At 34.2% G+C, this 24,215-nt stretch overlaps 2 protein-coding genes across 2 annotated transcripts; both read left to right on the top strand.

Annotated features, from left to right (window-relative positions):
* The first annotated feature begins 2,741 nt into the window (after positions 1–2,741).
* On the top strand, positions 2,742–23,391 carry LOC119070096 (corticotropin-releasing factor-binding protein). Its single transcript, XM_037174409.1, has 7 exons — positions 2,742–3,239; positions 8,754–8,820; positions 21,704–21,918; positions 21,990–22,215; positions 22,650–22,801; positions 23,045–23,150; positions 23,233–23,391. The coding sequence occupies exons 1-7, from the start codon at positions 3,192–3,194 to the stop codon at positions 23,364–23,366; spliced, it is 948 nt and encodes a 315-aa protein (XP_037030304.1). The 5' UTR covers positions 2,742–3,191; the 3' UTR covers positions 23,367–23,391.
* Positions 10,352–14,975, top strand: LOC119070095. The gene is made up of 2 exons (XM_037174407.1): positions 10,352–10,664; positions 14,092–14,975. Exons 1-2 carry the CDS (start codon positions 10,444–10,446, stop codon positions 14,948–14,950), a joined length of 1,080 nt encoding a protein of 359 aa, XP_037030302.1. The 5' UTR covers positions 10,352–10,443; the 3' UTR covers positions 14,951–14,975.
* Positions 23,392–24,215: the final 824 nt, after the last annotated feature.

The following is a 24,215-nucleotide window of genomic DNA, read 5'->3' as shown; positions in this document are numbered from 1 at the left end:
GCCAACGTAAAAAATCGATTATAATATGCTAGTAAAAACTTGATACAGTGCCGCACTGGCCATACTGGGAAGTCGGGAGATACCAGAGGAACGTGTGAATTTTTATATGACAAAATTGAATTATTTGTTTTTTTTTCTTCAAATTTTATAGGCCCCTAACGAAATTTCTCGAAGTGTAAGGTGGCAGTATCTCCAGCCCTGACTTAAAGTCGTCTCACACGTCAGAAAAATTAAAATAAAAGAGAAGAAAAGTGGAATTCTAGAGAATTTTTGTGTTAGCAAGATTGAATCTAAACAAAATTCGTGCCGAAGCAGGTTCATGGTGTCACTACCTGCCCAACGACACCCATATCTTCCAAGTCTATCGTTGTAGTTTTTTTTAAACACTCTCCAAAAGTTGGATTTTTTCCCCCTAAAATAGCTACTGCATACACGAAAAATTTCGAAATTTTTTAAAGGTCAACATATGCGTCCTCACCAACAAAAACTGTTTTGGTGACCCTAGTGCAGACCATTTTTTCATCATTTCTGGCGTGAAAACATAATTACTACGAGGATTTTTTTTGTTGCGAATGACAGTAGGGTCACCTGATTCAATTACTGTATACCCTCCAAAAGTCGCTGATGGCTTCTCTTCCTGTTTCATACAACTGAACTTGTTCGAATTTTGGGCAAATTGACTCTTAAGAGATAATTTTCATTCAATGATGATGGCGTATACTGAAAGACTTTGTTTATTATGGTCACGGTGGGGCTGAACAACTTTATTTTGCGAAGGTCGTGAACATGGGATATTTTTATTGAAAATGATAGGGGGATACGCTACAAGTAATTATCAAGCGAAATTGAAATCCTTTTGCAGGGATAGCATATAAAATTCCCAAGTATTAACTCTCCCATGGGACACATGCAATACAGAAACAAATCTAATGGATTTTGAAGAATCCAAGTGGTTGTATATGGATGAAAGAAGCTCCTAACATTCATTTGAGACCCAATCCACAACCATTTAATCAAACGAAATTCAATTTGAGAAGATTCGGCATCATCTCGAAGCGATCGATTTACACTTTACATTTGCTCTTCAGAAATTCTAATTTCTTCAATTTTTTGCAGCAATTTCAGTTTTAACCAAAAAATTGCAATATTTACATTTATTCAACGTTTTTTCCATAATTTTTCTCTTAAAATAAAAAAATTATAAACCGAGATCAACTCATCATTAGAGTTTTCTTAGGAATGAAAAGAATTTATATCAAAACCAGCTTTTAATGCAAAGTTTGAATATTCTTTGTGTGCAGGATCCAACTGATAGTTTTTCCAGTACAATTTGAACTCGTGATGAACAGACTCCATAGCCTGTTCAGTGCAAAAACCGTGAGATTTGTTATATTTTCTGAAAATTTGTAAGACGAGTAAGTTAAACCTTGATGTAAATGTTTTGCTTATATTTTTGAACGAAAATTCGAATTTTTGAAGAACAAATGTAAAGTTCCTCGAGGTGATATCGAATCTTCTCAAATTGAATTTCGTTTGACTAAATGGTTGTGTATTGGGTCTCAAATGAATGTTAGGAGCTTCTTTCATTCATATACCACCACTTGGATTCTTAAAAATCCATTACATTTGTTTCTGTATCCCATGTGTCCCATGAAAGAGTTAATACTTGGAAATTTTATATGCTATCCCTGCAAACTGATTTCAATTTCACTTGATAATTACTCGTAGCATATCCCTCTATCGTTTTCAGTAAAAATATCCCATGTTCACGACCTTCGCAAAATAAAGTTGTTCAGCCCCACCGTGTGGTGTATGCGAATTAGAATTCATAATAACTTGCACAACATTTAAAAAAAATATAAATATCACAAATTATTGCCAGAAATTAGAAACAAGCGTTCAAGCACTCTATCGTCTCTCCGGAGACTTATATTGAAATCTAACTTCGAATATTGATGTCATTCTGAGATTCACCTCTGTGAATCTTACATAGTCATCTACATTATCACATAGTGTCGACCTGCATAAAAAATTCGCATTCAATTTTTGATGCATGGAATGTGTTGTGTATGTTCGGTAGGTTTTTCTATAATTAATATATTGCAATAAAATGGATCACATTATCATCTGTTCCAATGGTACACTGCACATATTATGTAATTTATTATTTAACAGAAAATTGTATACATACGGGTGTTATAACAAGCTGATACATACAAAAGACAGCATATGTGTGCCAAGAAAGTTCAACATAAATTCGAGAAAATTGTATAATAAATCATAAAATGTATACAACTTTTCTATACTTTTTTCGACCCCCTCATCCATTCTATGTATATGTCTTCGGTTCATTCAATTTTCCGTTGAATATTAGATATCAATAATCGAATTGATATTTAATGTAAAGCCATCCAATGAACCGAAAAATTTTCCTGTAACAATTTTTTTATTCATCACTATGTTGTTTCTTAAGCGAAACAAAACGGAGAAGCAGATCCTCCTCATTGTAAACTTCCTGTTTGATTTTTTTTTAATTTTATGCAACGAAGTAAAAATGAATTCCTGTCACACACACACACACTCAATTATCTCAATTACTTGTGTGTAATAAAGTAAACTAGAAAGCTTTTCCCATATCATTTTCATTCAAAAAAAGTCCTGTATAAAAATGTAGAAAATCGACGCATGAAGCAAGTTATCTTTGATACAGAAAATTATACACCGACTTTCAACAAATAAAAATACATTTTCGGCTTCCCACCATTCTAACGAAAAGGGTATATAAGGAGTAGTTACATGTGATACCATCGTCATTTCCAGCAAAAGCTGTTTCCAATCATTTGCCAATATAAAGTTAAGCGCAACGCATCGTAAAAGCTTACTGTTAAAAAGATTTCGGTTACGGTTGAACGGAACTGGCTATTGTATTTTATCTGAGGAGCGATTCGGTTGATTGACAAAGTGGTTAATTTTGTGAGACATTTGATATGTTGACGATTTCATAAGTTTGGTTTTGATACTTTTTTTGTTTTAATTCTTTTGTCCCTTTTGTTCTGCCCGTTTGTCGTGTGTATCGTGGACTAAGGATTTCATAACAAAATACAGCTCAGAAAAGGTGTCAATTAAAAGTAAAAATAGATATCAACTTGTAGTCTAAATTATCAAAGGAGATACAAATAAAGAAACGGAATATGAAAGGAACTTTTGGACTTTTGTTTGCCGTTATTTTTAGTGCAAACGTAAGTAAAATCTTTGAATTCACGACCACTTAGCAATTTTTTTTAACTTATGATTTTGCCTTGTTCTCTTTGTCCCTTACTGTTGTGTATTAAATTAACTTTGACCGCATGCCCCTAAATATATTTTTGTGATTTATTCGTGTTCTACTCTCAAGGTCTTATTTTAGGCGTCCGCGGTAATTTCATCGTTTGAGTGAACCAGTTCTTGTTAGAACACAGAAAAAAATGTGGAACAAACAAAGCTTAGAAGTAAAAATAATAGAATTTTTAATCGATCTATCTGTAGTATTAATTTTGATTATCTTTCAAGCAAGATTCGAGTTTGGTATTATATAAATATAGACTATTCAGACTCAAGCTTCTAGTCTAGTCGATAAGGGCAAACGTTTACCAAAATCAGTTGCTCAAACTGCACTTAAAATACTTCTAAAAGTATTGTAACAAAAAGAGACAAAAAAAATTTTGTCTCTTTTTGTTACAATACTTTTAGAAGTATTTTAAGTGCAGTTTGAGCAACTGATTTTGGTAAACGTTTGCCCTTATCGACTAGACTATTCACTTTCTTATCTTAGATTTTTCAAAAACCAATTCTATTTTTGAGAATGTTCTTGAAACCTCATGAAAACAGAACTTTCACAAAGTTCTACACATCCTTTCGGATTTTTTTCTTCTCGTGAAACATAGTCATAGATTTCTTGAATTCTCATCCTATCATAGACTGTTCATCATCTGTTAAAGACAGTAGTGAAAAAGACATAATGACATAATAATATGCTATTTATGTTAAAAAGATGAAGTAAAAGATTTTATTCCAAACACTATATTGATATATTGAAGTAGCAGATTTATTTTTTATTCGCTAAACACTTGACAGGCGCGCCGACTTTTGGTTTGGGTGTTGGGTGCAATGCTCTAAGATAAATTTTCAATAAAAAGCATTTTAGAAAGCAGTTGAAATTTCAACATATACAGATAGCTCTTAGACTCAGAGTCTGAGTATTCAGCATATTAAACGTCGATAAATTAGTGATATAAAAGTGAATACTTTAGCGCCGCAGGCGAAATTTTTTACAATGGAAATTTAGAACTTTTCCTACTCGGACAACGGTGGCAAAAATTTAAATTTCATCTAGTGTTACTAGTTATGATCGTTTTCCTGGCCACCAGACCTATTCCAATTTTTTTGAGCTAGGAGTTATATATCCGTTCTTTGAAGGAGGAATTGTGAGGATGACAAAATCTTAAGTCGAGATTAACAAAATCTAAGATTTTCTTCTGCAGCTCTTATTTACAAAGAACATAAATTGACCAACTAGCGAAAAATTAAAATTCGCAAACCTGAGAGTCTGTGTATACTTTCCCTTATTCTAAAGTTGAACACCCATCACTCGATTTTACGTTTGTTTTCCTTCAGATCTGTAAGCATAGAAAAGATGATAAAGAGAAATAATGGGTTTGGCTGAGCTTTCGTGTGCCAATTAAAATTCGCCAAGGTCTGATTTTCTATGTAGCTGAAGTTAGCACAACCAAGAAATTTTTCAATCTCGAGCTAACAGAAGATCACAAAGGATGAAATTCTTTCAAATTTTCCAGAAATAACCTAAAATTATTATGAGTTATACAGTGTGTTCATCTTTAAAAAACATAATTTTAGATTTACCAGAGTTTTAAAAGGCATCGATGTTCGCAGTCAAGTAAGTTCTTTCTTGTCTATTATATGATAAATATTTTGGCGTGAAATCTGAAATAGCTGATGGATTTTCAAATTAAATACCAAAATATCACAACCTGGAAACACTTTGTTGACTGGGAACATCGATGATTTTTAAAAGTCTAAGAAATCTCAAATATGTTCCGAACTAAAAAAGAAGCCCAGTGTATTGCTGGGAGCCCTAATAATTAGAAATTTTTAAGTCTGTTTCGTAGTTTTAGGCCACTAGAAACTGTTTCTGGGTGTGGTGATAACAAAAATCAACTACTCTTATATTTTGCCATTTCGAGATGCTCAGATTTTCGGATACATTCACTTATACTTTGTTACATAACTTTACCCTAAAATATAGATGTAAAACCACCATAGGTTACACTGAAATCACGTAAAACACTATTATTATACCCTAAGTCACACAAAAAAAATAATGTAATAAATCCACAATGGAAAAGGAATATTAGTGGCGAGTGAACTGTGATGTTCCCGATTAATGAAATTAAAACAAAATTTGGCTATTTTTCAAGAATCGGGAACATAATCCCTCTTCTTCTCCACTGACATATTTAGGTACGTTTTATAAAAGTTATGGAAAAAAGTGTAAGTGAACATTCCTAAAATCTCAGCATGGAAATAGATAGATAGATAAATATATGGGACATTCTCAAGTTAAATAGAAATGTCGTACATTTTGGAGCACTCTGCGAAAGCTGTTGACTACGCCCGTTGTCTACATCTTCAAATTTCCATTGGCATGAAAATATGAAGAAAAATAATAGTGATGTGTTACCGCAATACATAGTCAACATCATTCACTGAATACTTCAATATGTACGAAATTTGTAATTCAACTAACTGTTTATTCTAGGAGTTTAAATTGTTAAGGTTGTGTCGACAAATTCTTGTCATTGCTTTCTACTTTCTACAGAAATCTAATTGTAGTCTGTACTCTTGGTTTTGATAGAGTAGAAGAAGACATTTCTAAGAAAAAATGAATAGCCTCGATAGTGAGAAATACATAGAATTGCCTGAGACATGACATTTTTTTGAAAGTAGAATATAAGTTCTAGCTAAAGTCTTGCATTTTGGTGTTGGGTGCTTCGGCACCCAACGCCACCTAGAAGTCGGCGCGCCTGACACTTGAAGTTTCTAAAAGGTTAAACAAGAGAAGAATCGAAGTTTGCAACTACAATGTAATAGAATTGCTATTCGTGTGCTACAAGTATACAATAAACTTTTATACATATGGCTGGGGCCAAGTGTAGACGTATTAAGTTCTCTCTAAGAGCGTAAATTTAATAATAGCTTTAGCTAGTGGCTTTTGTGGTTTAACGTTAAACGTTACAATAAAAATTAAATTTCGAAAATGTAATTCATTTTCATCTCTATAGTATAGAGTCTACATCCACACTTCTGAACGTTAAATTTGTCAATGAGATTATTGTAAAATAATGTACAATACAACACCCATACAGAATCCGTTTCAGTAATTTCGGTACACCATTGCATGTAAGTAAAATACAGATTTTCAAGAAGCGGGCTTAAGAAAATGTGATTTTTAATTGAGTTCCTTTGATATAAATATAATTTACCATCAACCCACTTAAATACTTCACAGATAATAACATAAAGTTAAAGCCAAACGTTATCTGTATTCTAAGACATTTAATTAACGTTAAATGCTTATCTGAATGAAGAGACAAATGCTCGAAACACGCAATGAGATGTGACATTAGATATAGATACGCAATAAAAACCAACTACTTCCACTCAAGTGGTGCGGTATAGTTTCTGTAAATCATAACATGCAAAGGGGATAAATATTTCGCATAAATTTTATGATATCACGTCTAATATGCCATGGAAATGCGCATAGGATGTACTCGTGTTATTATATTTATACACGTTTTACAGGAGAATGTAAGTTCGTTCGAAAATATTAGAAATTTCTTAACGAATTTAATTTCATTTGAAAACAAGAACTTAGAAATTCAATTATAAACTTCGCTACTTTATAATGTATTACGTTCTAGGGAATGCTGATGCTTTATATGCTGGCATGGTTGTTTGTATTTTTACTTTCGTTTAAATTGATATAATCATAACCACATAACCAACCGAAGACAATATTTATTGATTAGAAAGCATCAAAACTAGTACGGCTAAGATGATCTATTGTTGCGATCTTATATTTTCAATGGATATTCGTAGAATATTCTTTAAAATTAACCAACATAAATTATCGTGAACCGAAAATCGTCTATACAGGCCAGAGATTTTTCTCAGTACTTAAATAATATTTACAGTCTGGTCGGTTAGCTAGTCAAATATAAAATATTTCTGCTTTCTACGATAAAACGTATAAAGAAGACAACGAAATCACAACGTGTCGAGATATTATCCAGAAATGACATCCGTTTCTATGGATTCCATAGCCATACAACTGTAATGACAGCAAAAACAACTCGGGAACCATTGGCCCGTGCTAATTTGTGATAGGAATATTTACATTGCTTCGAAACGCACACCAAAATTTATGTTAAATCGAGCAAATCGAGTTAATTTACCTGAATGAGAAATTCCTACCCAAATAAGACAATAGAAGTGAGAATCATCTGAATAATTTCCAATTAATTGATAGTTCATGTTCGACGTCCATTAACACCTATATTATAGATACACACCCATTGATTCAGATGTTACAGTTTATTGAAATTGAAAACTGAAAAATGATTGGAAGGGTGTTTTGGTTAAAGGTCAGTTAATAGAAAGGGAAAATGTACATTCCGCTACGTCGGTTTAATGTTCACAGTTATCCTTTAAATTAATTTTCTTAGTTTGAGTGTAGTTGAAAGTGTAAAATTGCGATGAAAAATGAAATCGATGACTTCGACATTCAAATCGATTTTTAAAGTCTTTTGATTAGCATGTAAGGTCATTTACAAAACTCGGAATAAGAACAAAAAGTCACATTTTCGTGTGTTTATGGACCTCGGCTACGCCTCGGATCAACAAAATGCACATGAAACCCAGTCTTTTCAACTGTTTATCACTTGTTGTTTAATAAACATAATTTTGTATATCCGATGCGAAGCCGAGATCAATAAACACACGAAAATGTTTAATCATCACGTTGTGACACGTTTGCCGTGTTATTCCTTTATACATCAACTGAACCGTTTGAAGTTTGTATTTTCCTCTTTTAATGTAAACGTTTACGGTCTAAGAGGGTAAGAAAAGTTGATATTTCTTTTTTCTCAACCCGAAAGTCCCAAAGTGATTAGCATAAACTAAATACTTGAAAGAATATTGTTCAATGTGTACACTTCTTGTGTCGTCAACCTTTTTTTGCGATAATCCTGATAAATGGTATTATTACAGTGGCTCTTTTCCTCAAACAACTAATCGAGAAAAAAAAGGAAACCTAAATTTTCAACTCTACTTTTCTCACCCGCCCCTAGCTTTGTGACATTGTCGACAGAACTCAAAACCTTATTTCGATTAGATAGACAGAGCATCGGAAAAGTAAACAATGTTTAGTCATGTTTTTATTCTCCAACCCCTAACAAAACCCAAGCGAACCCATTGTATTGCATGTAATGCTTTGTACGCAAATATTTGTTCAGTGTCGTTCCAGTTTCGGTTAAAATATTCAAATGCTGTTTTAATTCAGAAAAAAAGATGTGTAGGTATGGTTGCCTATATATAGTTTCTACAGTTCAAAAGTTTCATTTGCATGTCCATATTTTACAATTACAAATTACATTACGAAAAAAAACGAAATAAAATTTTCATTCAACTTTCAGGCTTGGTCTGCGGTTAGAAATCCATTTCAAATGCTTGAATCCCAGCCGTCATATCAAACGATAACAGGTAACGTTTGCAATATATGTTTTATTTTGTTTTAAAGTCGTACCTCTACATGCTCATCATTGTACCGTATTAAGACGCTGTGACGCGAGTCCCTACACCCTAATCGCCATTCGTATTTTTCCGTAACACACTGTGGTACACTGTGAATTCGGGCGATTTCCGGCCCTACTCAAATGTCACACACACGTCTTTTTTATTGTTAGTTAGATAGTCTAGACAAAGTTGGATAATAATTCCTAAACGTTTTTTAAGTATTTCTTCAAATTTTAATTGAAAGTCATTTTGAAATTCACCATATACGGCCATGTAATGGGTACGTTTCACATTTTTGTTTTTGTATTGTGATCCTCTAGAAAGAAAGACGTGGAAGTATTTGCCATATGATGTGATAAAATTTGTCATGTCACGCATTCAACACATGTGCGATATTGACAACCGTCTTCTTTAGTACATTAAAGAGCCATTACAGAGAACCGCTGGTGTTTAGATTCATTAGACAACATTCAGCGACACATTTAGGACTTGCGACACATTTACCATTGAAATGTTTCTTTTTAACTGACATGGGATCGTCTGTATTCATTAAAAAACTTAAATCAAACAAAGTGCACTTCAACACGCATAGTGCTCGACAAGGAGGATAATGTATAACATTGGGGAGACTTTTGGTAAATTGATTCAAACAGGTAAAAGCCTTTATTGAGCTAGAAGCCGCTTTGAAAGTCATTTTCAAATACCGACAATCTGAGAGGTCAATCAGCAAAATAATTTCGATTGACTTTTTCGGAGCGCATAGGACAAAGATTACCAGCAAAAAAAAAACTTTAGAAACATTAACACAAAACGATCAAAGCCAAAAATGTCTTATAATTCATAAATATATAAGTTCTATGTCCCATGCGAGTGTATCCAATTGAAACTTGAATATTTACATGACGATGGAATGTCAATTTTTCTTATTTTTAGCACGAGTGTATCAGTGTCTATTTCTGAGAAAATATTTTCTTGAATTTTCTCAAAATTTCGTGAAAGTTTTCTCGCTTTTCTCGAAAAACATTTTCAAGAAAATTCGAGAAATTTGAAGAAAAAATTTTCCCGAAAATAGGCTCTGGTGTATAGTATATAGTCTATAACCATTAAAAACTCGAACAATTTCCAACCAATTTCTAATGAAAACATCCGACAATTTATACATTTCTTTCAACTTCAGTCAAAATGCATATAATCGATGGGAAATGCCATCCTAAACGATTGTGATTCTTTGATTTTGAATGGAGCTAAGGACAAAGATTTTAATTGTCTTGCTGCTTCCCACAAAAATTTCATGGACATTGTCCCGAGTCCCCGAAATCATCTATCTCTCTTAATACGAAGACTGGTGTACCCCTCTGCATACGACTTGATTATCTATGAGATGTACATATTCAATAGTCAAGTTGTAATCAATTCATTACATTTGTTTTAACATATGTGACTCTATTGATACTATTTGCATCGATATTTCCTTATCTTATCAGTTGGTAGCGTTGTTTTTCATTAAATGACTGCATCATCTCTGACTAGTGACTATTGTGCCTTTGTGTGTGTTTTGTTACACTCGTAATTTGAAAGATTAAACATAAAATGCCGTGCTCGTTGTGCAAAAAGACTGGCCATAACAGAACTACGTGCCAAAGGAAATACTCTACGGATTCTCTGGTGGTGAACCATTCGAAAAGTCATCAAGAAATTGACAGAGTTAGTTCCTACGAAAGTGCCCAATCCTGCTTAAATAATGTCGATAAATATCCGAAAGCGAAAAGTAAAACTCCCAACGTTCAACCGAATGAAAAATCAAATAAAATCTTTTACCTAGTAAGCCGTGAAGATCGGACGTTACTGGAAAATTTGCTCAGAAAATAAAAATTGTATTTTTCTTATTTTCATTAATTTTTATTACTGAAACTATGAAAAATGGGCAATTCAGAGAGCAGAGAATGCATATGCAAGAATTCCAGCCCATCAGATCGGTGGATTATTTGCGATCGTTGCTTGCATTGGTTTCACCCGAATTGCGCTTCACTGACTGATGAACAATTTGAGAATATAATGAGGAAAAACAAGCATTGGGTGTGTACTACATGCAATAGTCAGGAAATAGAACAAGCAAAATCATTGTTATTGCAAACAAGTTCGTTATCATGTGATGAATGTGGTTTCAAAGCCAAAAACGCCAACGGATTGAAGATTCATATGCGACGTCATAAAAAACCTAAAAATGATCAAGGAAGTTTGACTGAGTCGCTCATTAATGATGTTATCAATGTTGCGGTAACAAATGACATTGAAAATGAGTCTAATTTTGAATTTTCTGTAGAGTCAGATGGTAATACACAATCAGTAAAAGATAACGAGAGCGATACGGTACCTTGCATGTTATGCAAAGACAATAAAATGTACAAACGAAAAGGAGGTTTAAAGATCCATTGTGTCCGAAAGCACAAAAGTGAAGATTATAGCATCATGTTCGAGAAAACTGAGAGTGGTAAAGCTTTCGATATTAAATCTTTGTCAGATAAAATCAGTTATTACAAACGAAACATAAGAATATTAAAGAGAATCCCAAAAGGCGCACGAATGACTGCGGCTTACGAGTTGACAAGGATAATCGAGAATACAGTTCGGCTAAATGATTCGTCATCGTGGGAAGATTTATTACTTTTTCCTTTTAAAGCTTTCCAAGTACCAGAAAATAATAAGAAGAATTTAACGAAACTTGTAAAAAATAACATAAATAGAGAGACATTAGACCCATCGTTCAGGAAATTTTCAAATAATCAAGATTTGCTGTCAAATAGAGTCGAATCTAAAATATCAGACGGGGATATTCGTGGAGCTGTGAAATTGCTATCATCTTCTAATGAATTAGCTAAGGATAATGAAGAGACGTACAAACGCCTCCTGACTAAACATCCATTACCAAGCAGAAATATCGATATACCACCGGTCGATGATGATTTGGAATATGTTGTTGTCGAGGAGAGGCAAGTTTATTCAGCGATATTCAGTTTTCCTAATGGATCCGCTTCTGGTATCGATGGTCTATCGCCACAACATCTAAAAGACATGATTTGTAAATCGAATGGAGAAGCGAGTGTGAAACTCATATCAGCGATAACAAAGCTATCAAATTTGATGCTCTCAGGTGATGTTAATAAGGACGTATTATCGATTGTTTACGGAGCAAATCTGTGCGCATTGACAAAAGATGATGGCGGAGTAAGGCCCATTGCTGTTGGCTGTACATTTCGACGTTTGACTTCAAAAATGGCTTGTAGATCTGAATTTGGTAATGTATCACCAATTTTATTCCCGAAACAAGTAGGTGTCGCAATAAAAGGTGGTGTAGAATCAGCTGTCCATGCAGTAAGGTCATTCATGTTTCAAAATCGAGGCAAGAACAAAATCATGGTGAAGGTTGATCTGAGCAATGCTTTCAATGCGATAGAACGAGATGATCTTTTAAAGGCAATTTTGAAATCGACACCAAGATTATATCGTTTCTTTCATCAGTGTTACGCCGCCCCAACAACGTTGTTTTTTGGTGATTATAGAATCTCATCCGAAGTCGGTGTCCAACAAGGTGATCCGTCCGGTCCATTGATCTTTAGCTTAGCAATTCAACCAATATTAGAAGAAATCAAATCAGAATTGAACATCTGGTTCTTAGATGATGGAACTTTGATTGGTGAGGCAGAAACAGTTAAGAGCGATTTAATTATGATTCAACAAAAGTTCAAAACAATGGGCATAAACATTAATTTCTATAAGTGTGAGTTATTCCAATTAAGTGATGAGGCAACAGTTGGAATGACAACGATCAATGAGCTTTTTCCTGGTATGAAAGTTGTTGGAGAGAAAGATCTTACATTACTTGGTGCACCATTGACCATGGCAGCCGTGGAGCCAGTGTTCGATAAGAAAATAGCAGAGATGGAATTGCTTTTCAGTCGCCTGAAAATTCTAAAATCTCATATGGCTTATTTCATTTTGAAACACTGTTTCGGAATCCCAAAACTTATTTATTTTCTTCGTACAACACCATTATGGAAATTTCCACACATCATCAACAAGATTGACTTATCTTTGAAGAAAGCAATTGAGACCATTTGTAATATTAAACTAAACGATTATCAACTTTCAGTTTACTCACTGCCGTGTCATATGGGCGGTATCGGTATACGCAAAATAGCTGACATTGTGCTTCCAGCATTCCTTTCATCTGTGACATCAACTTCTTCTTTGGTCAACTCGATACTAAGTGTTACAACTTCTGACCTTGTGGAAGATGCTTTCTATGAGGAAGGAATCGCTATTTGGAATTCAATGAAAAATATCGTACCTATAAATGCAATGGCCACACAAAATCAGTGGGACAAAATTAACACTAAAAGAATAATATCGTCATTACAGTTCAAAACAGATAAACAGAATGCATTATTCAAAGCTAGCAGCGAATATGAATCAAGTTTATGGTTATCTGTTCTCCCATCAAAGAATATCGGAACATTGCTAGATGATAATACGTTCAGAATTTCAATGGCCTTACGATTGGGAGCTGATATGTGCAATGAACATACTTGTGCCAGATGTGGAAAGTTAGTTGAGAAATCCGGAATTCATGGCCTTAGCTGTTTGAAAAACATTGGAAAATATGCAAAACACAGGGAGTTAAATAATATAATTCATAGAACACTTCATTCAGCGAATGTCCCTGCAAAACTAGAGCCTGACGGGTTGTTCAGAGATGACGGAAAACGTTTAGACGGATTAACATTAATACCATGGAAACGAGGTTCCTGTCTGGCATGGGACGCAACATGCGTGGACACTTTAGCGGCATCCTATATCAACATATCAAAGGTCAAAGCTGGTAGAGCAGCGGAAAAAGCAGCGTTGAGAAAGCAGAATCTTTACAAAGCTATCAAGGAAAAGAATATCATTTTATTGCCTTTCGCTGTGGAAACATTGGGGCCATGGTGTGAGGAAGCGAAATCGTTCACCGATGAGCTCGGTCGCCTGCTCGTTGCTGCAACTGGTGAAAAACGTGCCACGAAGTTTTTTAAACAAAATATTAGCATTGCTATTCAGAGGGGGAATGCGGCTAGTATCATGGGTACTTTCGAGTCAGGTCGCAACTTGGAGGAGATTTATTTTATTTTATAATTTATAATTGTATATTATATATTTATTTGCTATTGAAAATATAAAACTATAAAAATTCAATAAAATTTGGAATACTGGGAAATCGGACAAAATTGCCATAAATCGTATGCCATCGGTGGTAAACCGTGAAGCTGTTACCAACAGTTCTCAATCAGTAATTAATACCGTTAAATACCCGAAAAATGTGAGTAAAAGAACAAACGAAGCTGCGAATATTGGGAAAACGGACATACGTGTCAGCAATCGGGAACCATCAGGAGTAAAACGAGAAGTTATAGCTGATGAAAATAAGAACGTTATTTCGATAAAGGAAGAAATTACTCGGTCTACAAATAAAAAAACAAATTCAGCCAACAACCGCAAATCTCACACCAGCTCTTCGCTATTACCTCCAGATTTGATACTAACAAAAACCTGTACAAAAGATACAGAAATCACTGAAACGAAATCAGCTAATAAATCAGTTACGAAACACTGGAAGGATATTAAAATTGAAGATGGCGACAAAGATATCCTTTGCTATTCGGCAATGGGGCGATTTTTCGAGGGGCCAACGAAAGACGAAGGCGATGGTTACATTTATATGTACACATATGAGAGCGACAGCATCATTGCAGTAAAACAACAATCCACATTCAAAATTGGAATGACTAAAAATTTGCCTGACCGCAGAATTCAAGTGCTTGGACATGACAACCATGAGAAGTATGTTAAGGTTCATTCGGAAAAAGTATCGTGGAGACGGCTAGCGGAAAATTTGATACACAAACAGTTAACGGCCAACGGGCATCATTGTCCTCGAAAAGATGTCAAAGGAGGTACAGAATGGTTCAAGGGCAGCAGAGATGAGATACTGAATGTGATTCATCTCGTGATAAGGTTTCTCAATGTATATGCGCTACCGTTGCAACAAAATAATTTATAGAATTAATTAAATAATTTGTGTTAAATATGTTAAGATAGTTTATTCCTGTTACATTATGTGGAGGCCCATACGTTTCTCGAAATTCAGCATAGTTCTTTTTATCGTTGTCCCAACAAGTGGTCCACAAAAAACAATCTATGATCAATTTCATCAATAAAGTAAAGGGTTCGATATTTCGGTACATTTGTTCTTTGTTTCCTCTTACACTTTACTTTGATTCTGTACTGGACCCGCTGTATGAGGAATATTATCATCTTGCTTGATTGGTATTAACGAAGACAATCGAACGCCGATCGTCTTCAAAATATCGGCAACTTTATTCTCCTTTACATCCAATTTATAGCCGCGAGATAAAACAAACACAATTTCGTCCCGTTCATTTTGTGTTCCCCGTTTACAACCGTAAGCAAGGCCAGTACTATAGTAATCCGTATACAGCACATAAATTGGATACACTTTATTTTGGAACTGATATGAAAGCGTGCCAGGTCTGGGTCCAGGTGTAGCAATCCCAGAGCCGACATCTTGACCACAAATAGCAACACTCGGATCAGCCACACTTTGACAACAAATCAAAATTTGTATCGTTGTGTTATCGTATTGGGCTGCGTACATTGTTTGCCCTTGATTTTCGAAACACAAAGAATTGTTGGATTCTGTGTAGACACGATTCCACCATCCAATAGCGCCATTCATGTCGTAGTTTGTTATGTATCTAATGTATGGACAAGGATCTTCCAGTTTCACTGATTCGTAGATGAAATTGTTAGGAGTAACCGTAGCACAAACATTCTGAATAATAATATTTTGGATATTAGTATGAAGTTGCCCAGTGTAAAAACGAATTCGTCAATTGATTGAAATTGAATTAATATTTCATTTTGGGAACTCCACTTTTAGACACTTACATGAGCGACAAAAATTGCGATGATAATTTTCAAAATCTCCATTTCCTCCAGCTACTTGTACTGAGGAATCACTATCAAAATTTGCAAGTTTTTATAATGAAAAATTAAAACTGAAAGTTTATTTTGCAATCTTGAAAATCATAAACAAACTTCCTGAACTCCGTTTTTCTGTACAAAAAGCAATGGGTCTATTCACGGCAGAGTAAAATAAAAAAGGCAGGAGCGGTTCATTTTCGAAACGTCAAATAAGGGACCTAATACACTGGATGAAAATGAACTCAAATGAACACTGACATAAATTGGAAAATTTTGTTCGCAAAAAATATAGGGCTACTAGATTAATCAGGTCCCAAGTCAAATCAGCGCAGGCATGAGCGGTTCATTTTCGAAACGTCAAATAAGGGACCTAATACACTGGATGAAAATGAACTCAAATGAACACTGACATAAATTGGAAAATTTTGTTCGCAAAAAATATAGGGTTGCTAGATCATTCAGGTCCCTGGTCAAATCATCGCTCCTGCCTGGTTAACTTTACTCTGTCGTGGTCTATTACCTGTAGATTTAGTGGAATGCCTAAGAGATGATTAAATGTATAGATCCAAGATGAACAAAAACGGTAAAACAGTTATATAAAAGGGTAATCAGGATAAAATTAAAGCATATTGAGCTTCTTCTCTTTATTTTGAACCGATATGGAGACCTTGATGGAGACTAAGCAATAATAATAATGTGAAAATAAGTAATTTTGTGAAAATGTTTTGAATTATGTCGAAAATATTGCAACAATGGTCCCAAAGGGGTTGGGTCATAGTTTTGTTGGTAGAACTTTTGGTTTAATTTTTTTCTTTTCGACAATTTTTTTCTCTCTTTTGGATAAATTTTGCATGTGATTGGGGTTCGTACAAACTTTTGCGAAGGGTTTTGTAATTGATTACAATTTTCTAGATCGACGACTATCACATTTATTCAAAATGTGACATGAAAATCTTTTGCGAAAAATTTGTTTAGGGCTCGTTATATTATGTATTATAACTTGTTTTATGTGGACACTTTTGTGCAAACACTTTTATATCAAGATGACAAGATTATTTGCTCTTTTAATGCATTTCGTTTGTGTTCAAAATATATAATCATCAAAAGTCTGCATGCATTGCATTTTAGTAAATTTACGACTTCAATATTGTATGTTAGCTGGGTACGCACAAAAAGACAAAATTGCTGTCGTAAATTTTCTAAAAATAGCATGCAGACTTATTATGATAACATAATTTGGCTAAAATTTGAAAGACATCTGATTCAGATTCAGCTGAATATACTTCGTCCAAATTTCAAGTGGTAAATAGCTCCAGAGAATCTCACCTCACATTGTCCGAGAAGTGTGTATAGGAAACCACAAGTAAATCAAAATCGTTATCCTCAGCTCCATACAAAATCTGAGAATTGTGTCACAACCGCTTCGGAAGACTTGTCTTGCCATGAAATTTATGAATCGATCATGCATTTGTATTAGACTATCAATTCAGGTGAGCTAATGACATTATATTTTGACCGTATATCCACTCAAAGTGAAAAGAAAATCAACAGACACTAACAACAATTTTCGATGTGATTGCATTACGATAATAAACTGTGGGTGGATTAACATAGCAATGTACAAGACACTCAATGATTAAATTCCACCTAAGTTTTCTTTTGTTCTACGCGAGGTTCTTTGTCGGCAATAACAATCAAAAATTTAATTATCGTCAATGGGCTGTTGAAAAGTTCCATCAAACATCCCTTTGCAATGTACGTTATCTCAATTTGTATGATACAACCCCACTGTGGGTAAAATGTGACTGTATATTGACCTACGACGAGACAGATCCATTTGAGAGGTGAGACTGAGAAAGCGATGTTTTTCGTCAGTTATGTGCCCGTGGAAATTTTTTATGTAATTTTTGTTAGAATTTGGTCGTGTTCCACAAAGGCTCAACATTTCTGATTGGTCTGTAAACTGGAATGATTTATCTACAAAATTTGTGATGCACACAAACCCATTGTGTCCAGCAATGCCATGATAATACAATAAACCAATTTTTCTTGGAAGACCAAAAACAAACCAGTTCTATAATACTAATGTCGTCGCTCCAACTTTAGAAACGTAAATAAAATCGGTTCAGTGTTTGTTCACCATAATCGGCAACCAATATGTATTTGTATATCAATAATAATGTTCTAACTCGATTCAAGATAGCTTGGTTGTCTGTCGTATAGCATATAGCTGAAGATGGAAAAAAAGTCACAAAAAAAAAGAAAAATATGTAAACATTTTCGGTTTTTGGCACCGAATTCAAATCAAATTTAAATTGGGATGGTCAACAAATTGCATAATAAAATTTCAGACCGATTTTCTCTCCCTCTCCCTTGTCACATATTTATGAAAACATTTTATCATTGTCTTACACTCCATCATGGTTGTTGTATCCTTTTCAGAAATAATTACTTTACAGTGTTATATCCATACAGCATCACATCTAAAGAATCCCGAAAAGCGGTTGGCCCCCATAAATATTATGCAAACAAAATTTATCCAATAAAATGTTTTGACTTAAATTTGAATTTGCGTCATTTTAATTTTCAAGTCATTTCTTAAAAGGATTTCAAGTTTAACTAATTAGCAAACGAGCTAATTAATTCATCATCCGCATTTTACGTGAATTTATTTATTCGCATTACACGTCACACACATGTGTATGAATGGGGGCTCCCACTAATTACGCTGATGTAAATTAATACACTTTGCAATGAATCAATATTACATTTTTCAAAGTCGAGGTTGTACAGTGTAGTGTACAGTATTTACACATTAAAGAAACTACCGAATTTTCGTGTACTATTTTTTTAATAAAAACCATACTTTTCAGTCTTCATATTTACATTTGAATATCTATAGCGCATTGGAAAACTCTTAACAGTATTTCAATCAGAAAGGGTAACACGGAAAACATCAACTCTGTTTATCAATGTTTCATTAGTAAAAATTCAAATAGTTACTGCTGGAAATTTATGCTTTATTATTTTGTATGAAAGTCTCTAGGTCATTACTTCATTTACATGAGCGATAAAACTCATTTCACGAGTGCATTTCACTGTCATACCTGGTAAAATAAAAAACTCCAATGTCACCACACACTCTATCTCTCTGTTTAATTTCCACCATTAATTGATGCTTCTCTTTCATCGCTTCGCACCCTTTGTTGTAAAAATTTTCCACGACTTTTCCTGTACAGCACAGGATTAGTCGTAGCGCGAAGATTTTTGTGCAATAACAGTCTTGTGCCGCTCGATGCCACTCAGATGAGAGTTTTTATTACTTACAAATATTGAATCGATTGGTTTTTTCTCCCCTTTTTTTTTCTTGGACAAAAATTAATCTAAAGGACGACCAGCATGTAATTAAATTTTTTAAGCCACCCTATGACCATCTCAGCCCGATGTAATAATGATGAGTTTTCATCATCATCGTCGTCATTCACCTTTTTTTCCTTGAATTAGTTTTTTTTTGCTGAAACATCACTCCTAACTTAAATTATATTTTACGTTCGCATTCGAAAAATTTATTATGTCTTCAATTTGCCTGTGGCTTTGTCACAAAAATTAAATTATAAATGTTTTCCTTTTAAAGTAACCCAAATAAACTGGGAAATCTTTATGAAGAATAGGTAAAAGAAAATTCATTTTCAATGTATTACCTTGCCTTTTTCTGTTGAACCGACCCGTACATGGAAAAAAGGGTATCTCGGAATCACTTCTACAAATATACACAGTATACTGCAGTAGGTACACTCAGTTATGATGAAACCTCATATAATTTGTATCCGGATTTTTGTTTCTTCATTGTACAGTTTTGTCCTCTTTATGTTGACTGTGTTACTGTTCCATTGTTAATGAGCATTTTATTGTTGGATATAAACTCAAATAAACACACTTTGCGAAAATATAGCAAAGAAAGGCTTGTTAGCATGATGTCAAACTTGTTCTCTGTTCATATGTCAATTTTTCTCGGATAAGATGTCCTGCAAAGATATATTTATGGCAAAACAAAATGAATTAAATAAAAGATACTGACTTGCCGGGAATAGTTAATCTAATTACTAATAGACCCAATTTTGTCTTTTTTAAATTTCCTTTAGAAATTTCGAACGGAATCTGACGTATTCATCAAAGAAATTGAGACGAGAAAGATCATAGCACCTTCTAGCAACAACATGACATTTTTATATGTCAAATAGGGAACTGTAATACTTCAAGCCGCCCTAACGCTCGCAACAGATCAGTTTAGACGTGTTTAGTTGAATTTTACCTGATTTTGACCTGAACTTGATTTAATATATTCGACCTTATAACCTTATAACCTGAAACTTGAAATTCATTAGTTCAGGTTCAAGTGACCTGATCAGAACTCATTTTTTCAAATGAAAGTATAGCACGACAGATCTCGAGTAAAGTTGACCAGGCAGGAGCGCAGATTTGACTAGGGAATAATCTAGTAGCCTTATATTTTTTGCGAACAAAATTTTTCAATTTATGTCAGTGTTCATTTGAGTTAATTTTCATCCAGTGTATTAGGTCCTTTATTTGACGTTTCGAAAATGAACCGCTCCTGCCTGGTTTATTTTACTCTGCCGTGTCTATAGGTATTGTCTAATGTCAAAATTTGTATGGAGCGGAGGAAATAGCGATTTCATGTAAAAAAATCTCACCTCTCAATGATTTTCATTGAAAGGTGAGTTTTTTTATATGAAATCGCTTTTTCCTCCGGCTTGTATTGACAGACCATACCTGGTTTGTACATTCATTGATTTTTTCAGACCAGGCTCAGGTTTTTTAGAAGAAACTGACCTGAAAAGTTCAGATTTGCTATTTCAGGACAGGTTTAGCACTAGTATCCATATAAAAACTAAATGTGAAAATAATATGATACGTCCTTACGTTATGTTTATCATGTGAAATACATAGAAAACATAAGCTGTTGTTTCCTTCTATTCTAATTTTTTAATATTTCGTTGCTAGAGAGTGGCATGGAAAGACACATAACAACACGATTGCTGTCAGTAATGTTCAATAAAATGTTTATAGTTTTGATGTATCATCCCCGATTTGTAGAACTATTTAAATGCATAAAGTACAGTGTTTACTTGAAATTAAATACGAAAACGTTGTCTTTTTCGAAAACGTATAGCCAGCTATTAACTTCACAAAACAAATTACTACCGGGTTGAGTTCGAGCTAAAAAGAATAATTGCTCTTAAACAAATCTGTTTCAATTTATATTCAAATTTGGCCCTTTTATTTAGCTTACTTAAAGTTACATATGAAACCCCTTTTTTAGGAATACATTCTTCAACATCATTTCGTCAGATGAGTTGTTTGAAATGTACACAAATAATGAAAACAATATTCTCTAAAATAAATATCCAATGTTAAAGTTTCTTCGCAGTTCTTCTTTGCGTTGTAATATGTGACACTCTGTCTCTTAGCCTGTGCCTGTACACAGGATATATTTCAAAGAATATAAATAAATATTGAAGCGTGATAAATACACGTTTTTCTTCTGAAGGCTGACTGGAAAATTGGATTTCCAGTTTTTGTTTCTGTCACATATTTAATGTTTCCTCGGGATAGTCAATTACAATTTTGAGTGTTAGTCTTTATATACTTCGCTGTATCGAAAATGTGAAAATCTGAATTGATTCACTTCATATTCCTTGAAATATGTTAATATTTTACGGATTTCCATTCCATGAATACAACTAATCAGTTGGTGACGAATAAACATTTTACCATAATCCTACCACAGAATGCATGCACGTTACATCCGAGGAAGGTGGCTACACATACAAAAAGAGTCCGAAACAAATTTTGCCACAATTACGAAAGGATTTTGATTTGATTGAATCGAGTACACCAGAAATGACGGTCTGTGGACTCTATGTGGTTACCGATCCCGACAAAATCGTTGAAATAACAATAAGATACATGAATGTCAACTGTGAATCGGGCGGCTTGATGGCCGTAAGTAGCACATTAAATGCCACTGTAACCAATTTGTCGGCCACAATATTCCGTTGTTGTTTCATTCACAGTTTGTTGATGGTTGGGAACTGAATGGACAGTACTTTCCTGGTGTAGAAGATCACGAATTGAATTTGGATAAAAGAATCATCGAATTTTGTAACGACAATAAACACTGGCCGCTGAAACAATTTCATCGAGTCTATCGATCCAGTCAAAATGCAGCACTGTTACAATATCGAATACCAATTCGTGGACAATTTGTGGCAACCGTACGATTCATTCATAATCCAAGTCGTAAGTCAAGTTTTTTACTCTACAGCAAATTGAAATATAACGCAATCGGTGACTGGAACGTCATTTTTATTGTTTATTTCAACTGAGAAAAAATAGGATCCACCTCCAACTGCAGTCTGACGAGGTACCTAAAGCGTGTCTTATTCATTTCCGATTTATTCTTTTTTGGATATATTTATTAACGGATGAAAGGTCAGACTGCCAAGGTCGAATTTAATCTTTCGAGAAAATCACTTCAAAATGACGGTCTTAGCTTCACACAAGATCAGAAAACTGTACGGCACGTTTTCGCCAAGTTGTTTATGCTTTTTCCCCTCCGTTGATGTTATCATCTTATATTCGCCTGGGTTGAATGCTACACCGTTAACTAAATACATACATACCAAAACATTCGAAACCACTTTTTGAAATAAAAATTGTTTATTGGCTCTTAGCTTGCAATATAATGGCGGGCGAAGTATCACCAATTTACAACCTCATAAATGTGGGTAAAAGAAATAATTGCACCTTAACAGCTTTGTATCCAGCGGTGGTTTCCATAAAAAATGTTAATGTTGGCGGGACGGAACAACATCTAAGTTATGATGTAAGTGGTTCGTTTTGTTCATAAACCGTCTAACAATGTCCAATATTAAATGGTTTGTGCTAAATAATAACATAATATTGAATGACACATTTTCAAAAATAATCGTTTATTGATTTGGTAAAAATGAGCGTGTGCGTATGTGTATGTATGTATATGTATATGCATGAGGTGGGTGTTTGTTTTATTGGTATTTACAAAACAAATTTCTTCTTGTTTTTTCTTTCCTTCCATATCCGTTTTAAGTGCGAACAAAACAAACAGGATAGAATTGTTGTGGGTGGTTCAAATGGTTTAGATTCGAGTAACATGGAAAGATCCAGTTCGGTGTGTGGTCATTCGGAGAAAGCAGGTAAGTTTGCGATTCCCAACTCGCAACGTTCATATAGGTAGCTAGAGAGATTTTTTTTTATCTCAATGAAATTTTAATTTAGGACCGGAACAGGGTATTTTTTGTGGTGTCACATCAGTTCGTCTTTCCTCCAGTGGAAACTATGTCAACACAGCAGTTATTTCAATTCGGCCAGCCGACGAAAGTGACATTGCTATAGCCACATTGGTGTGTTAAATCACACAAAGGAAATTATTTTAAACGAAAAACAAATATACTTAGAGAGCCAATTTGATGTGTATAAATGCCCCCTCACTCAGAAAACCAAACACTCATCAAACTCACCTATTATTATAGTCGAAAATAGTGGAGAAAATTTCATTTATCAATCATCTTTGAACTCTAGCACTAGAAACAAAAAGAAATAACACGCAAAACTGGCCTTTTAATAGATGGTCATGGATTTAATAAGTGCTTGGCTCGGAGATGATATCATACATCTATATCATCGTAACCGTTAATTATATGTTTGGTAAAATTATATAATTTCGGAGAGGTAATACGTACAGAGACAAAGAGATATAGAGTCTCTCTATATACAGCATTACCTATTAAACGAAACTCTAAAACTACTGTCAGAATTATAGGAAGTGCATGTGGAATTAATAGTAGATTATTCACCTCTGTCCACATGTTTATGTAGACACTTGGGGAGTTACTGCATGAGCCGAAGGCGAATGTTATAACCCCAAGTGTCTAAATAAACATTTCAACAGAGGTGAATACGCTATTTTATCTACCGACGGCGAAATAATAGCACTTTTTCACTGCTATTATTTCACCTAGGTAAATAAAAACATTTATTGGATTGTAACGCTGACTTGTTATCATTCTGACCCTCTAAAAACTTTAAGAAATCAAGTTCATAGCCTGTGGTAATCAAAAATGAATTTCAACAAGGCAGCTCGAGAGCTGCCTTGATTTCAACCTTTTCACGGTGCGTTACAGAAAGATTCTATAAATGAATGGTGGTTCGATTAAAAAAAATAAAATCTGAATAGTGTAATCGGATTGCGGCCTTTCCTC

The sequence above is a fragment of the Bradysia coprophila genome (genome assembly GCF_014529535.1).
Source record: "Bradysia coprophila strain Holo2 chromosome X unlocalized genomic scaffold, BU_Bcop_v1 contig_45, whole genome shotgun sequence".
NCBI classification, from domain to species: domain Eukaryota; kingdom Metazoa; phylum Arthropoda; class Insecta; order Diptera; family Sciaridae; genus Bradysia; species Bradysia coprophila.
The sequence above is the reverse complement of the archived record's forward strand: the minus strand, read 5'-3'. Positions and strand labels throughout refer to the sequence as shown.

Excerpts from the sequence above, each read along its gene's own strand:
- LOC119070096 (XM_037174409.1), top strand. The coding sequence starts at position 3,192 with ATGAAAGGAACTTTTGGACTTTTGTTTGCCGTTATTTTTAGTGCAAAC. Across the intron at positions 8,821-21,703 it reads GTCATATCAAACGATAACAG|AATGCATGCACGTTACATCC; the intron begins GTAACGTTTGCA and ends ATCCTACCACAG. Across the intron at positions 22,216-22,649 it reads ATTCATTCATAATCCAAGTC|CTTGCAATATAATGGCGGGC; the intron begins GTAAGTCAAGTT and ends ATTGGCTCTTAG.
- LOC119070095 (XM_037174407.1), top strand. The coding sequence starts at position 10,444 with ATGCCGTGCTCGTTGTGCAAAAAGACTGGCCATAACAGAACTACGTGC. Across the intron at positions 10,665-14,091 it reads AATGAAAAATCAAATAAAAT|TTGGAATACTGGGAAATCGG; the intron begins CTTTTACCTAGT and ends ATTCAATAAAAT.